The 13,864-nt window shown below is 35.1% G+C and overlaps 1 protein-coding gene across 1 annotated transcript in view; it reads right to left on the reverse strand.

Moving 5' to 3' along the window:
• ACVR2A (activin A receptor type 2A) overlaps positions 1-13,864 on the reverse strand; it is an 81,467-nt gene that overhangs the window by 20,166 nt on the left and 47,437 nt on the right. The window contains exons 3-4 of the mRNA XM_035008077.1: positions 10,621-10,730; positions 10,271-10,425 (exon numbers count right to left, since the gene is read on the reverse strand). Coding sequence (XP_034863968.1) covers positions 10,271-10,425; positions 10,621-10,730 — 265 coding nt within the window. The remainder of the gene's footprint in view (positions 1-10,270; positions 10,426-10,620; positions 10,731-13,864) is intronic.

Here is a 13,864-nt window from a genome sequence, read left to right on the forward strand (position 1 = left end):
ATGAACTTCAAGCTAGCAAACCTCACCGAGTCTTAAATAATTGTTACTTGTTTGTCTAAGAAGTTCTAGAGTCTAAACTGGATGAGTAAAACAAGTAATTTAATTGAGAAAATACGCGCTGGAATTGGCTTCTGGACACGAGAGGGCAGTATTGCCTTTAACAAAAACTAGAAGCAGCACAGAAGAAATTTTTACGTAACCAGAATAAGTTCCTCAGCCCACACTTTGGCAGTTGTTTTAAGAGTCCCTAAAATCTCCCATTTCCTGAACTGCTTCACTCCCTTTTCATGGACGATATCATAATCAATTAGAAAAATGTTTCTAGTGTCTTTGTGTGTGCAACATAAACAATATACTAGGGTAAGAAAATAAAGACAGGGGAAGAATTAAAAAATGAGAATTAAGTAGAAACATAGTGACAGGCCAGGCCCATTGTTGACTTACTAGCCACATCGAGAGTGAAGAAGTCAAGCAGTGGTGGCCCTGGGAACAAGTATCCATACATATTTTTCAGTCTGAGGACACTCAGATACTGATAGAGAACAAGATTTTCATTTTTCCAGTCATCCTAAAATAGTTAGGGGCCTAAATTTAAAATTAAGAGAAATACTGTCACCAGTGTAAAAGAAGGCTTCAAGTCCCTCCAATCACTGAGTATATCTGCCGTTTCCAATATTTCTACAGAATTTATACAGAGAATAGCACTGACAAAAAAAGATTTGATAACTCATTTATCTGTACCCGTAGTTTAACTAGTTTTGCTTCCTTCTTGATTTTCTCCTGTGATAATGATTCAGGATTATTTATAATTCATCGAAAAGGCTTAGCTAATCCTACTATCAAAACATCTTATCAGTACTCCAGAGTAAAATTCATCCCTTGAAAGAAATACATGCCAAATGAATAGCTAGACTTTAGCTTCCCAAGGCCTAGGTATCTCTCAGGTTTTGTTTTCATTACAGGTACTACAGAGATAACCCTGCCACTATAATGACACTATGCAAGTAGGTTCATGTATCTTCCCAAAAAGGTATCTTTGCTCAATATACTTCTCAATAAATGAACATTAGAGTAAGTCAGAGAATGATCAAGCTAAACAAGGGACACCAAGAACAGGCCTCAATGCGTAAACTATGTTATAAAACAAAAGGGTCAAAACAGAATCCAAAAATTTAAATCACTGAAATACATGGATAACAAGTAACCAAATAAAACCATCTGAATTCACAACATGGAAAATGAAACTTGAGTATCATGCACTATAACTGGAGAGAACACTGAAAACCAAATCAGCACATTAATGTCAAGTAATTAGGCTGCTGGATGAGAAAGAGACTTGCTGCTTATTCCTTAAGGGCTAAAGAAATTTAACTGTGTTGCCAAACATCAGAAAAGAATGAATAGGACTTCTCCATTCACTCAACAAATCCTTACTGAGTGCCTAGTTGTGCTAGGCACTGACTACCCAGGTTCTCATAGTGCTTACTATAGTGTGGGGGAAGGAAGACTAGTCAAAGACACCACACTGATGGATGCATAATTATAAAATAAGAGCAGTGAAAAGGAATTCAGTATCCTGAGCACCTGTAAGGTGAAAGCGGACTTCCAAGGGCATGTTAAGTAAGAGAAGATCTTCCTGAGGAGAGGATCCTTGAAAAATGGAGTAAGTACTCGAGGGAGACAGATTAGGTGGGAAAATGGTACTGGGATGCATCCTAAATTTCTGACTTGTGCCACCGAATGGTTACTGGTTCTATTTACTGAGAACCAGGTTTGGAGAGATCATTACCACGGAATGTTAAGTGCCTGGAGACATCTAAGTGCTGATGGTTAGTAGGCAGTTAGATGTACAGAACAGGAACACAAAGAAATCTTTCTAGAAAAATGGATTTTGGTTCATTTATATACTATAAACACACATAGATGACATATACTATAAATTCTCTCTTATTTACTATTTAAACCATTCTAAAATTTATATATACATATATATTTTTCGATAACTCACTAAATATCTTCTTAGGACTACCAAGATTTAAGGACCCCCACCCCAAAGTATTTGAAAACTGACAAACTCTGAATTTGTTTCATCTTAGTCATCTAATTATCTCATGCTCTAAGAAATTTTACAATTGCTAATTTTAAAAAAGACTATTGCCAAGCAGACTGAAATAGAACTATAAAGAAATAATATAGTGTGTATATCAGAACAAATGCTTCTGAGCTAGGGAAAGCATGATATTATACATTAACATATGCAATAATATTGATACTGCCAAATGCACAGCCATCATTCTATCCAATTAGATCTTCAAAATTCCATTGTGATATATCAACTCCTACTTCCTCCGTTTTCCTCATCTAACTCCTGAAAGCAAGGCAAAGACAGACCGAGGTGGAGGAAACAGGATTCTGAATAAGTTCCCTAAGAAGAAAGTAGCTCCTCAAGGTAGCTAGCAATGGGGTTTAAAAGTCTGAACAAGATGTAAGGGATATCCATTCTCCTTCTGGCCACTGCTCAGAAGCATCAGGTTTATTAGTGAGGACAGAAGAAATTTTATTTATTTTAGCATTTGTATTCTGCAAGTAAAACTGAAAAAAAAGGAAAAGGATCATGTTATACATTATAGAAATTGATGTGATAAAATGATTACATTTATCTACAAGGCTTTATGTACTTACAATAAAAACTATTTTAAATTTACATACTCTGATTCCTCCCTTTATCCTACTTTAGGTTTTTATGCCCCCCCCCAATTATTTACTGAAATAAGCCATTCTATTAAAATTACTTCAATGAATAATAATCCTTGGGTCTAAATGGCCAGACTTCACCACTCAGCAGACTGACACTAGGCCGACACTTCACCTATCTGTGCCATGATTTTCTTATCTATGAAATGGACTTAATAAAACAGAACCTATATCATGGGGTGTTGAAAGATTAATCAGTGTAAAGTGCCCTGTGTAGTCCTTGACAGAGTACTCAAAAAGAAATCTTTCACTGCACTAATTTCAAAGTATTGACATATAAATATATATTTACAATGGCTTTAATAAATAGGATACCTTTTGAGTACAATTTTGAAGTTGCAACTCTGTTAGCAATAACAGCTAACATGTTTTGAGCACTTAACATTAGATAGGCACCCCCGGTGGGGCTCCCAGTCACCGCAGAACTGGAGTCAGACCTTTCTCCTCTTCTCCTCCACCTTTGACCAAAATTGCTGATGCAATTCATTTCCAAGCTGCACAAACGCCCAACCAACCTATTTTTTGTTCACCCACATATTTATTAACTGTGGGCTTCAAAAGGGCCAGCCAGAACTGTCCCTCTGGGGCTCGCCAATACCCAGCAGCATGATGCCTGGCACACAGCACGAACTCAGGCATCAGGTGAGTGGGTCAGCTGAAACCAAACCGACAAACGCCAACACCCGCCAGCCTACGGGATACAAGCAGCTTTCACTAACAAATGAGCTCAGAAGACGTGACGGTGATGAAGTAGCTAGGAATGAAGGAAGAAATCTACAGTGAGGTCCAGGAAATAAAGAACTGAGAGAAAAGGACACTTTTTCCTATCGTCCATCTCCTCGCCAGACAAGAAAAAGGAGAAATTATGTATTCTGTTCTATATGCATCAGTCCCATTTGTAAACTGGAAGATGGGGCCATCCACAGTCCAAAGGAAAAGTGAACTCAAGATTTTAAAAATTAAATGGAAGTCATCTTTAGAAATAAAGTGCTTTCATTATTAACTTTAATATATAGCTTTAACTTGTTTTAAGCTTTGGATAAAGCTTTTAATTTTTTTTTTTTCCCCTCCTCCCCTTCCTTTCCTTTTTGCTTTTGGACACGGAATTTCAGCAAATCTCCAAGTGGGCCTGTCCATGCATTTGCTAAGTAAAACAGCTCATATACGCCTAAGAGAGTAATTTTTTGTCAAGCTGCAAGTCTGCAAATAATTTATGACACTTCTCCCCACAATTAGTTTAGAAATATACATAAAACTAAGTCGTAATTTAAGCTGTAACAAAAATAATCACACACAAAGGTGGAACACAGAAGTAAAGAGACTTTTGTAGGAGCCCTGCACTATTTCTTAGGCATATACAAAAAAACAAAAACAAAAACAAAACAGAAGGATGCTCAACTGCAAAACAAGAGCATTATATCACCATACTTTAAACATGCTAAAATAAAGTAAGACAGTAAAAAATATTTGTGAAATGTAGGTTCCAGGTCTTAGCAGAAACCTAACACCAACTCTAAGCTGATAAAACATAAAGTTCTGATATTTCATGAGCATACATTAAAGCTCCACTAAATTTCACTTAAGAACACATCATTTAATCAGAATGAGATTGAAAAGTATTGAGCTGAAAAGCTGTCCTCAGTATACTGTTAAATTAAAAGAAAGCAATTGTGAAATAACATTCTGTAGTTTATAAAAGGGGGGGAAAAAAGCATATACTCAAACAAATGAGATTAGAAAGAGGTGCCAAAGGATACATACCAACCTGTTAAAATTGATTATCTCAGGAAAGTGATAAAGGAAAAAAAAGAAAGAACAAATGGTTCTCTCTCCTTTTTTTGCACACACTTCCTTCTGTATAATTTGTCTTATTTTAACAGGCAAGTATTTGAAATTAATTCTTAAAAAGAAAAAAATTTAAAAGGAAAGAAAAAGCGAGTCAACCTATTTCAAGATGTGCTTCGGTAGATGTGATACTCATTTTGCAAGTATAACTTAATATTAGCATATTAATACTCATTTAATTTTAGTAGATTTCTCCTGCATCCTCCACAAATAGGTAAGCAGTACCTTTTCCTAAACTGACTTGGCTGAATGATGCTATGCTACCCTTTCAGTATCTTATTAATTTTAAATGGGTACATATATAGACTCATGTTCAACAGGAAATCCTACACAGCATTTTCACAGATGGCTCGGTTTCTCAGTGGATAATTTGACATAGCATGAAATGACAACCTATTATTACTTTAATATTAAGATCAGCAGGATTATTTTGTGTGCCCAAATAAGCATCCCAAACATCTGAAAGTCTTCACTCTTCCTCAGACCAAAATCAAGACAAAATGTCATGATGCAGAGAACTGAGGAGACTGATGTCATTTAAGTAGGCATTACTGTTGCAATACTACAGTGCTACTTAAACAGCCTTTAAAAATGAACAAGAAGTTAACTTTATACCTTGTTAAAGGTAGGTAATTTCTAGCCCCTAAAATCTGCTTTCTTATCAAGTGTTTTTTATCAGCATAAACACAGATCTTATTAACAGGAAACTTCAGCTCACATATGGCTTTGAGAGCGATGCACACACTTTTATTGAAACCACATTAACTCTAACCACAGTAAGACTTCTGAATCACAGAGTCAATGCATCCATTCCCTCCTATTCTTGACTCACCAGCACTAGAAACACCAGTTTGTGTTCAGTTTACTCACTGCAGGTTACAAGAGCAAATTCCTGTATGTGGAAAAACAATTTCAGCACAGGTAAAAGAAAAGGACCTAGGGGATGCAAATTAAAAAGATGCTTCAAGCTTGTGATTCCAAAAAGAACTGAATACTGGCACTGTCTTACGAAAGCCTGGAATACTTCAACTTATTTTACCCTAAAGAAATATGGCCTCTAGACTTATCTTAAAACTAAGCTCTAAAGCTCTTTATTAAATGAATGCCTGGGCATGCTGCATTATCATCTCAGTATAACTCTAAATGCAACAAAGTCAAATTTGGCAATTCATCACTTACAGAATGGTCATATGCACAAACACTGTGTGAATACAGCAGTGATTTACAACACACAGCTGGTCTTCAAGGAGCTTACAGTCAAGTGGGAGATTGGAACATGTACACAAATGACTAGAGCCTCTCTCAACTGTTATTCGTCTGAATCACACAAGACAGAAACTGACTTCAACACTATTTTCTCAATTCTTTTAAGGACAGTACATAACTAATACCATTCTAGATGCATACGATGGATGGCTTAGGGTGTAACGGGAGGAAAGAATAAAAAGGTAAATGTATGGAGGTATGGAAGCCCCCGTGTCATACTCCCGACTTTGTATTCTTTGCTGTGGATCACTGAGAGCCCTCAAACAGTTTTAAAAACAGAAGCAACATAATCAGACATGTAAAATGCCCTTCGACAGCAATAGTATAGATGGAGAGAGAGAGAAGACCAGCTATGAGATTACAGAAATAATCTCAGCCTCAGATGTAATAATGTCCTGAACTACAACAGGATCAAGAAGGATGAAAAGGTGGGGCGCCTGGGTGGCTCAGTCGTTAAGCGTCTGCCTTCAGCTCAGGTCATGATCCCAGGGTCCTGGGATCGAGCCCCACATCGGGCTCCATGCTCCGCAGGAAGCCTGCTTCTCCCTCTCTCACTCCCACTGCTTGTGTTGCCTCTCTCACTGTGTCTGTCTCTGTCAAATAAATAAATAAAATCTTAAAAAAAAAAAAAAAAAAAAAAGAAGGATGAAAAGGTGAATGAATAGGACTTGGTAAACGACAGGGCCAAAAAAAGTAGTAGTTGTCTCCCAGGCTTTCATCCAGGGTGACGGGGAAGACAATGTTAGAAACATAACAGTTATAGGTTATAATGTTAGAAATGTTAACAGAAACATATGCTAGAAACATAATAGTTATAGGTTATAAAGAAAGAAGAATGGCTTCAATCAAAAAAAAAAAACAGCAAAATTACTTTTTCCATTCCTCTTACTATGCTAGATTTGAGAATTAATATTTTTTACTGGTTACTAAGAGCCGTAAGACCAGATTTTAAAGCATGTATATCCTTAGATCATTTCTTCACAATAAAATACTAACACCAGAAGAAATTCTAACTTGGTGTCTTAGAAATAAAGAACCCCATAATTTTGCTGTCAGAACCAGCTTAGTAAGAAGATATATGTGGGTATCTCTTGTCTTCCAGGATGCCACAGACTGATCTTTTACCCCCCAATGAGAATAAAAGACTGAGATCAGACCAACGAATGGTCACAGTATACATAACTTTAGCTTGTTCTGCGAGATCCACTATAAATTCTCTTCAAGTATAGCACTTATTGTAGGAATGACTTGTCAATAAGATATTACCACATGGTAAGACTAATGTCATAAAACAGACCAGTTAATTCACAAACCAGCCTTTAGCCAAAGCTTTAAGGAAAAGTTTCCCTAAGAAAAGGAATGAAAAATTTCATGTCACTGTCTAAGTGTTTGAAGATATGGAGGGAAAATGTTTCAGAAATCCGTAAGAACATAAGATCTTTTCCTAACTAGTCTTGGGAATTAATGGGGACATGAACATGGCATGAAATACAGAAATCACCTCAAGACTTCAAATGTATGTCTCCCTTACTTATGACTCCTGTCCCTCATCAAAGTCTTGAATAACGAGTAAGCATTGGCACTATCAACTCAGCAGCACAGGACTCCTTACCTACAACCCAATCATGCCGATAAACCTTATTCTAAAATGTGCCAAAAAATTTTGTTAATGGAAAACACATGAATATGCCCTTGGATATATCCATGACTTTTCTCTTTTGTCCTATGGGAGAGACAATGTGATATTACTGCTCATTTTAGTAGTCAAACTTTTCAACATCCAAAGTAGAAAAATAAATCAGCCTACAGAATGATTTTGAAATGGCAGGAATGTTTACTGAATTATCTAAAACACCAGAGACATCAGCTTTCGGGGGGGGGGGGGGGAAGAGGCAGAACAGGATAAGCAGCAAGAAAAGCAAAGCTTTAGTTCAGATTCCAGCTCTGACACTTGCAAGCTTTGCTATGTCTCAATTTCTTTATCTATAAAATGGAAATTAAAATTACATAAACAACCCTGTGAGGTAAAGTGAAATCAGTGCTTTTCACACCTGGCTGGTCACCACAATCACCCTGAAAACTTATTAGAAACATAGTACCTCAGGCCCCACTCCATACTTACAGGGCTGTGGCCCACGAGTTCGTATTATTTAATAAATTCCAAAGATGAGTCTTATATACTGGTCACAATTTAGAAATCATGGGAAAAAAATTATGTATTTTATGTTTTTACATATTCTTATATAAAACTTATGTATCTATACATATGTGCAACCTACCAGTACCCTAGTACACTGTAAGTGTTCAAATAAATGCTTGCTGTTATTATCAATTATTTTGAAATTGGAGATAAAACTGGGCATTTTGTAATAAGATGGGCACTAAGCAGTTGCAGAACTACTTTGTATAAACCTCTCACCAAAAATGAGACTTAAAGCATGACACTATACTGTTTGAGACACAGTGAGAGATGACATAAATAAAGTTCCAAATTGATGACAACCCCTCTTCTACAACACAGTTCATGACAGGAAAAAAACCATAGTTAGGCATGTTTTATATTTTTCCTAACAAAGCTTGACGATTCCAGATCATTCCATCACAAAACCTTAAATCTAGTTCTCATTTTTTCAGTAATTCATACAATGTATGCAAATTTACCACAGAGCAATTCAAGTGCTAAATAAATGTGTACAATAACTTTAACATGGCAACAAATATCTAAAATCCACAGAAATGGACTGTATCTTTCCATTTTAAAAGTCTAAATGCTTGAATTAATTAGCATTTCTAAATAAAGTAGCCTCATATATAGGATACTGAGCCCTCTAAAAAAAAGTCCAACCATACCTTTGTGCCAATATTCTATGAATATCAAAATTATCTATAAGAATACATTATTTTTAAAGTTCTATTAAAAAAACAACAAATTTGTTTTTAAATTTAGTTTCCAGTTTTTTTCTTTCGTAACACAAATCTAGGGTAAATCCAGACACTACTCTAAGTACTAAACATTCTCTCTTCTAAATATAGAAATAAAATAAAAACTAGTTACCACCTAAAGAAGACAAAGTAGATCCTATGGCCATTTGGAATAAGCTACATATATTTATTAGGCGCTAAAATTTTTATTTTTATAATACTTTCAGAGATAATTTTTAATAAATCCACAACTTAGTTACTAATGTTTAAAAGTTAAAATATTTCAGCTGCACAAAACAGTGTTTACCTAATTTACCAAATAAGGTATTTTACCTTTGGGTTTATTTCTCCATAAACACATCTTACAAAGATTATGTGGATCAATTATCTAATGCTAACAGATTGCTGCAAGTACTGAGAAAGAAGTATGTTATGTAAATAAAGCTTACAGGGAAGAAGTTGTTTTGGTCATTAAATTATAGGACTTTACCATTCTTCTATCACGTTTTAACCATTAATCCTAGTGGTATTAGAGAAACAAAGTTAAACCAAGAGATCCAGAAGGCCAAGGTAATCTGATCTTAAGAGTTAAAAGAAACACAGGAAAAACTAGAGTTTAAAGATGTCTCACACAACTATAGTTTTCACCTTTCCACAGCCTGCAATATATTAACTACTTATATTAAAAGAGCTTGTAAACCACTGTACCAGTGCCAACTGTCTACATGATAGAGAATGAGGAAAATTTCATTAATTTAACCTGATTACCTACCATATCTACATTTTCAGGTAGATTCAGGGTCAGGAGAGGGAGAATCAAGGGCATTAAAAAAGTTTTTGGTCTTAAAAAAAAAAAGCTTTTAGTCTTCAGTACACACTTGATATGCTGCAAAAAAAACCCAAAACAAAACAAAACAAAAAACCCAAACTAACAAAACAAAAACAACACTTGGAACTACCAATACTAACTGAAGAGAAGCACTGCTCATCTGCTCCTCTTCCCAAAAACATTTTTTTGGATATACCTTCCTGATGCCTTTGTGAAACCTCTCTTTTCCACACTTTCCTGATTACCTTACTAAATCCCTCCCTATGGTTAAAAGGAAAAAGGCACAAAAATTTAGGAATGGGAGAAAGAACAGGAGGGAAAGAATGGGTTATGGTATCACTTCTCCACCATCAATTACTTCTCAAGAAACAAAGCAGGGTGAATCTCACACTTGAAAGCCCTACAATGACAGTAAAACTGTCCAAAGAACAGAATACCCCTTGTTCTACTTTACCTTAACTCCTAAGTGAGAAAAGTTTAGGACACAGCAAGTCAATAAGTTCGGAAAATTAGCCATGGCTGCCATAACAATAAACATTCAAAAAGTTAACACCAAAAGATAATGATTTACAGCAACCCAGTGGGTTTCACCACAGTAATATTTCTTTAAAATATACAACTTAAAACAGCACAAAGTACAAGACAATAACTTACTTGAGTTGGAACAAGTACAGGAGGGTAGGCCATCTTATGATGCCTATACACCCAAAATGCACAAATAACAATCCCCGCAATCAACATAAGTGGCACCAAGGAATAGAGCAATATGTTGTAATAGGGTGGCTTAGGTGTAACTGGGTTCGAAGTTGCTGTGGAAAACGGAAGGAAAAAAACAATTCAGATTTGATCTACAAAATTCCACGATAAATATTTATTATAGTATCAAATTTTAGGAGAAAAATAAGAGTAGGAGAAAGTAGGAGTAAATTATTCCATCAACACAAATATGCTTTGTTTTCAGGGTACTAGTCAAACAGACCTATGTATTTTCCCTGTGAACTTACGCTGTGTGACTTCCATCTCCGGAAAATAAGAAAACCTTTCGTTACACATATTGCCCTCACAGCAACAAAAATACACTTCAGGGCTGTCTTTTTTTTCTATACAATCAGTCCTATAAACAAACAAAGGAGAAATAATTAAAATCAACATTAAACTGAATCTACGATGGGTGTTTTTCTAAAATTCTCAGAGATAAAATAATGAAAAAGTCATTCATAGTCAGCTTCAAGATTCTTATTAATATCCAATGATCAATTCTTAAAAGCCAAAAACATTCCAGTAATCCTGCTACTAAATCTCATCAAAACAAAAACAAAACAGCTGCTTTTATAGTAATCACACTAGCTCCATGAGAACATTGCTTAAATTTGGTTTTTAATGATAGATAAATTTTTTTTTTTTTTTAATTATTAGAAAAGCTTGAAAAGGAACATAAAGCCAATGAAGAAATTTGGTTTAGGAGTGCTTTCTCTTACAGGAAATACAACTTTCCCATTGCATAAGTACAAAACTGAACACTATAAATAAAACTAGGTGTGTGTGTACACACCAATACATCCATATATACATATATATATATATATATACACACATATAAATACACATACACAAAATAATGCAAGTTCCTCTCATGGCAGAACCTATCTCAACATCAGAGACCCAAGCTTAATCCCCAAGCTAGGTTTGGGAATTAAGAGTGTCATTTTTTGGAGTAGATTTAAATTCCCTAAACAAAATGAACAGGGTTGGAATAACCAACAAATGGAGAACAATATGTAACAACGTACAGAACCTAGTAACTCAAAAACTGATACGAGTTAGGTTGACTGAGGAGGTGAGGAGACAGGGATTTAGCTGCTAGAACAAACCCTAATCAGCTGCTAAGAAACTGCTATACCCTTTTTAAAAAAAAAAAGAAAAAGAAAAACCAAAACTGCAAATATTGCTAATAAACATGAGGTGAATTTAAAGACATATCTTAGAAAATAAACTGCAAACTTTTGTGATGGCTGTTAGAATAATCAGGTTGAATTTAAAATGGAAAGCTTAAGGGCGCCTGGGTGCCTCAATTGTTTGGGCGACTGCCTTTGGCTCAGGTTATGATCCTGGAGTCCCAGGATCATCCCTGCTACTCCCTCTGACCCTCCCCCCTCTCATGCTCTCTCTCTCTCAAATAAATAAATAAATCTTAAAAAATAAATAAATAAACTGGAAAGCTTAAGAAATTTCAGGAAGAAAGCTGTTTTAACAAAATCAAACATTAAAATTAAATCTACACCAATACCTATTTAGTAGAAAGTAAAAGACAACTGAAAGCTAAATTTTAACAAGTTAATAAAAATATATGAATTTAAAATTTTAATATTTAGAATCATGTCTCAAATTATAGGAGGTGAAAATGACTAAGTATCTAGCCTAATTAACTCAAAAAAGTACTTTTCATTATCCAATTTCATTCTTCTTTTTATCATTGTCTTTTCCTCCATAACTTTGACATTTCTTGAATCCTTTTTTTTTTCTCTTAACTATCCTTCAGGTGAGACTGTTAAACAGTAGTTGTTACCACAAAAAGAACAAGAATCTCTGGTTTCAACTAACTAATAAAAGATAATTTGAGTAAAGATTTTCCCCCAAAATTCTTCCTGTGTTGTTGTTGTTGTTTTTTTTAAATAAAACTGACATAACACTACATTAGTTTCAGGTATACAACATAATATGTTCATATCTGTACATACTGTGAAATGACCACAATAATCTAGTTAATGTCCAACATCACACATAGTTACAAATTTTTTTTCTTGTGATGAGGACTGTTAAGATCTACTTTCTTATCAGGGCACCTGGGTGGCTCAGTCAGTTAAGCATATAACTCTGGATTTCAGCTTAGGTCATGATCTCAGGGTCATGAGATCAAGCCCCACTCTCTCCCTCTCTCTGCCCCTCCCCAACCCCCTTTCTTAAAAAAAAAAAAAGAAGAAGAAAAAATCTCTCTTATCAAAACTTTCAAATATACGATAGAGCTTTATTAACTATAGTTGCCATGCTATACATTACAACCCCAGGACTTGTTTTATAACTGGAAGTTTGTACCTTTTGACCACCTTCAACCATTTCACCTTACCCCCCCCAACCCCCAGCCTCTAATCTAGGAGTTCATTTTATTTTTTGTTTTTGTTTTTTAAGACTACACATACAAGTAAAATCACGTGGTATTTGTCTTTCTCTATATGACTAATTTCACTTAGCATAATACCCTCAAGGTCCATCTATGTTGTCTCAAATGGCAAGATTTCTTTCTTTAAATGGCTGAGTAATATTCCTGTGTGTGTGCGTGTGTGTGTGTGTAAAAACACCACATTTTCTTTATCCATCAATGGACACACAGGTTGCTTCCATATCTTGGCTATTGTAAATAATGCTGCAATAAACATAGGGGTGCATGTATCTTTTTACAAGTTAGCATTTTCATTTCCTCAATAAATACCCTGAAGTAGAATTGCTGGATCATAGGGTAGTTTTATTTTTAATTTTTTGAGTAACCTCCATCCTGTTTTCCTAGTGGCCCTACTTACCTTTCATAATAGCAGATATCACTTGATGATCACCTCTATTTATAGAGAGGCTAAGAATCGGAAATGCAGCTACAATGTGTAATTACAGAGAAATAATCTTTGGAAAATTCAGAGATTTAGAAGTAAACCTTAAATACTAAATATATACCTAAGATTTTAATTTCTCATGAAAAATTGAGATAATTCAATTTTCATGGATTTATTCAACACATTTTGCTATTAATTACATATGGCTAATCAACCACAGGTTCATGGTAATCAATTGAGGCTCCTGAAAGGGATAGGCAAGTATCCAGTGTTCCATGAGTGTATCAGTATTTTCTGGCTCCAAAATGTCTATTTATCTAGGACTTTGCAGCCTCTGCCAGCCATCAGCACCCACCCACAGTGGATATCCTGTGGCCCAGGCAGTTTATAAGTAATCAACCAAACATCTATGGCTCTCCTTACAGAAAGATCACAGGCAGTCAATAACATGTCTACTGTATTTTATTTCCAATACAGAATAAAACAATCTAAGCAAAATCTTTTAAATAAAATGTAGCTTTCTATGAGGACTCTTTTAGTACTGTTGTAATTCTGAACATCAAGTTAAAATGTCTCTCAGGGGTAAAGAACAAAGGCCTACTTTGCAAGAAAAAAAAAATGCAGTAAGATCAATTTCTTCCAGATA

Source organism: Mirounga leonina, unplaced genomic scaffold (genome assembly GCF_011800145.1).
Source record: "Mirounga leonina isolate KUSES-001 unplaced genomic scaffold, KU_Mleo_1.0 Mir_151, whole genome shotgun sequence".
In the NCBI taxonomy this organism is placed as follows: domain Eukaryota; kingdom Metazoa; phylum Chordata; class Mammalia; order Carnivora; family Phocidae; genus Mirounga; species Mirounga leonina.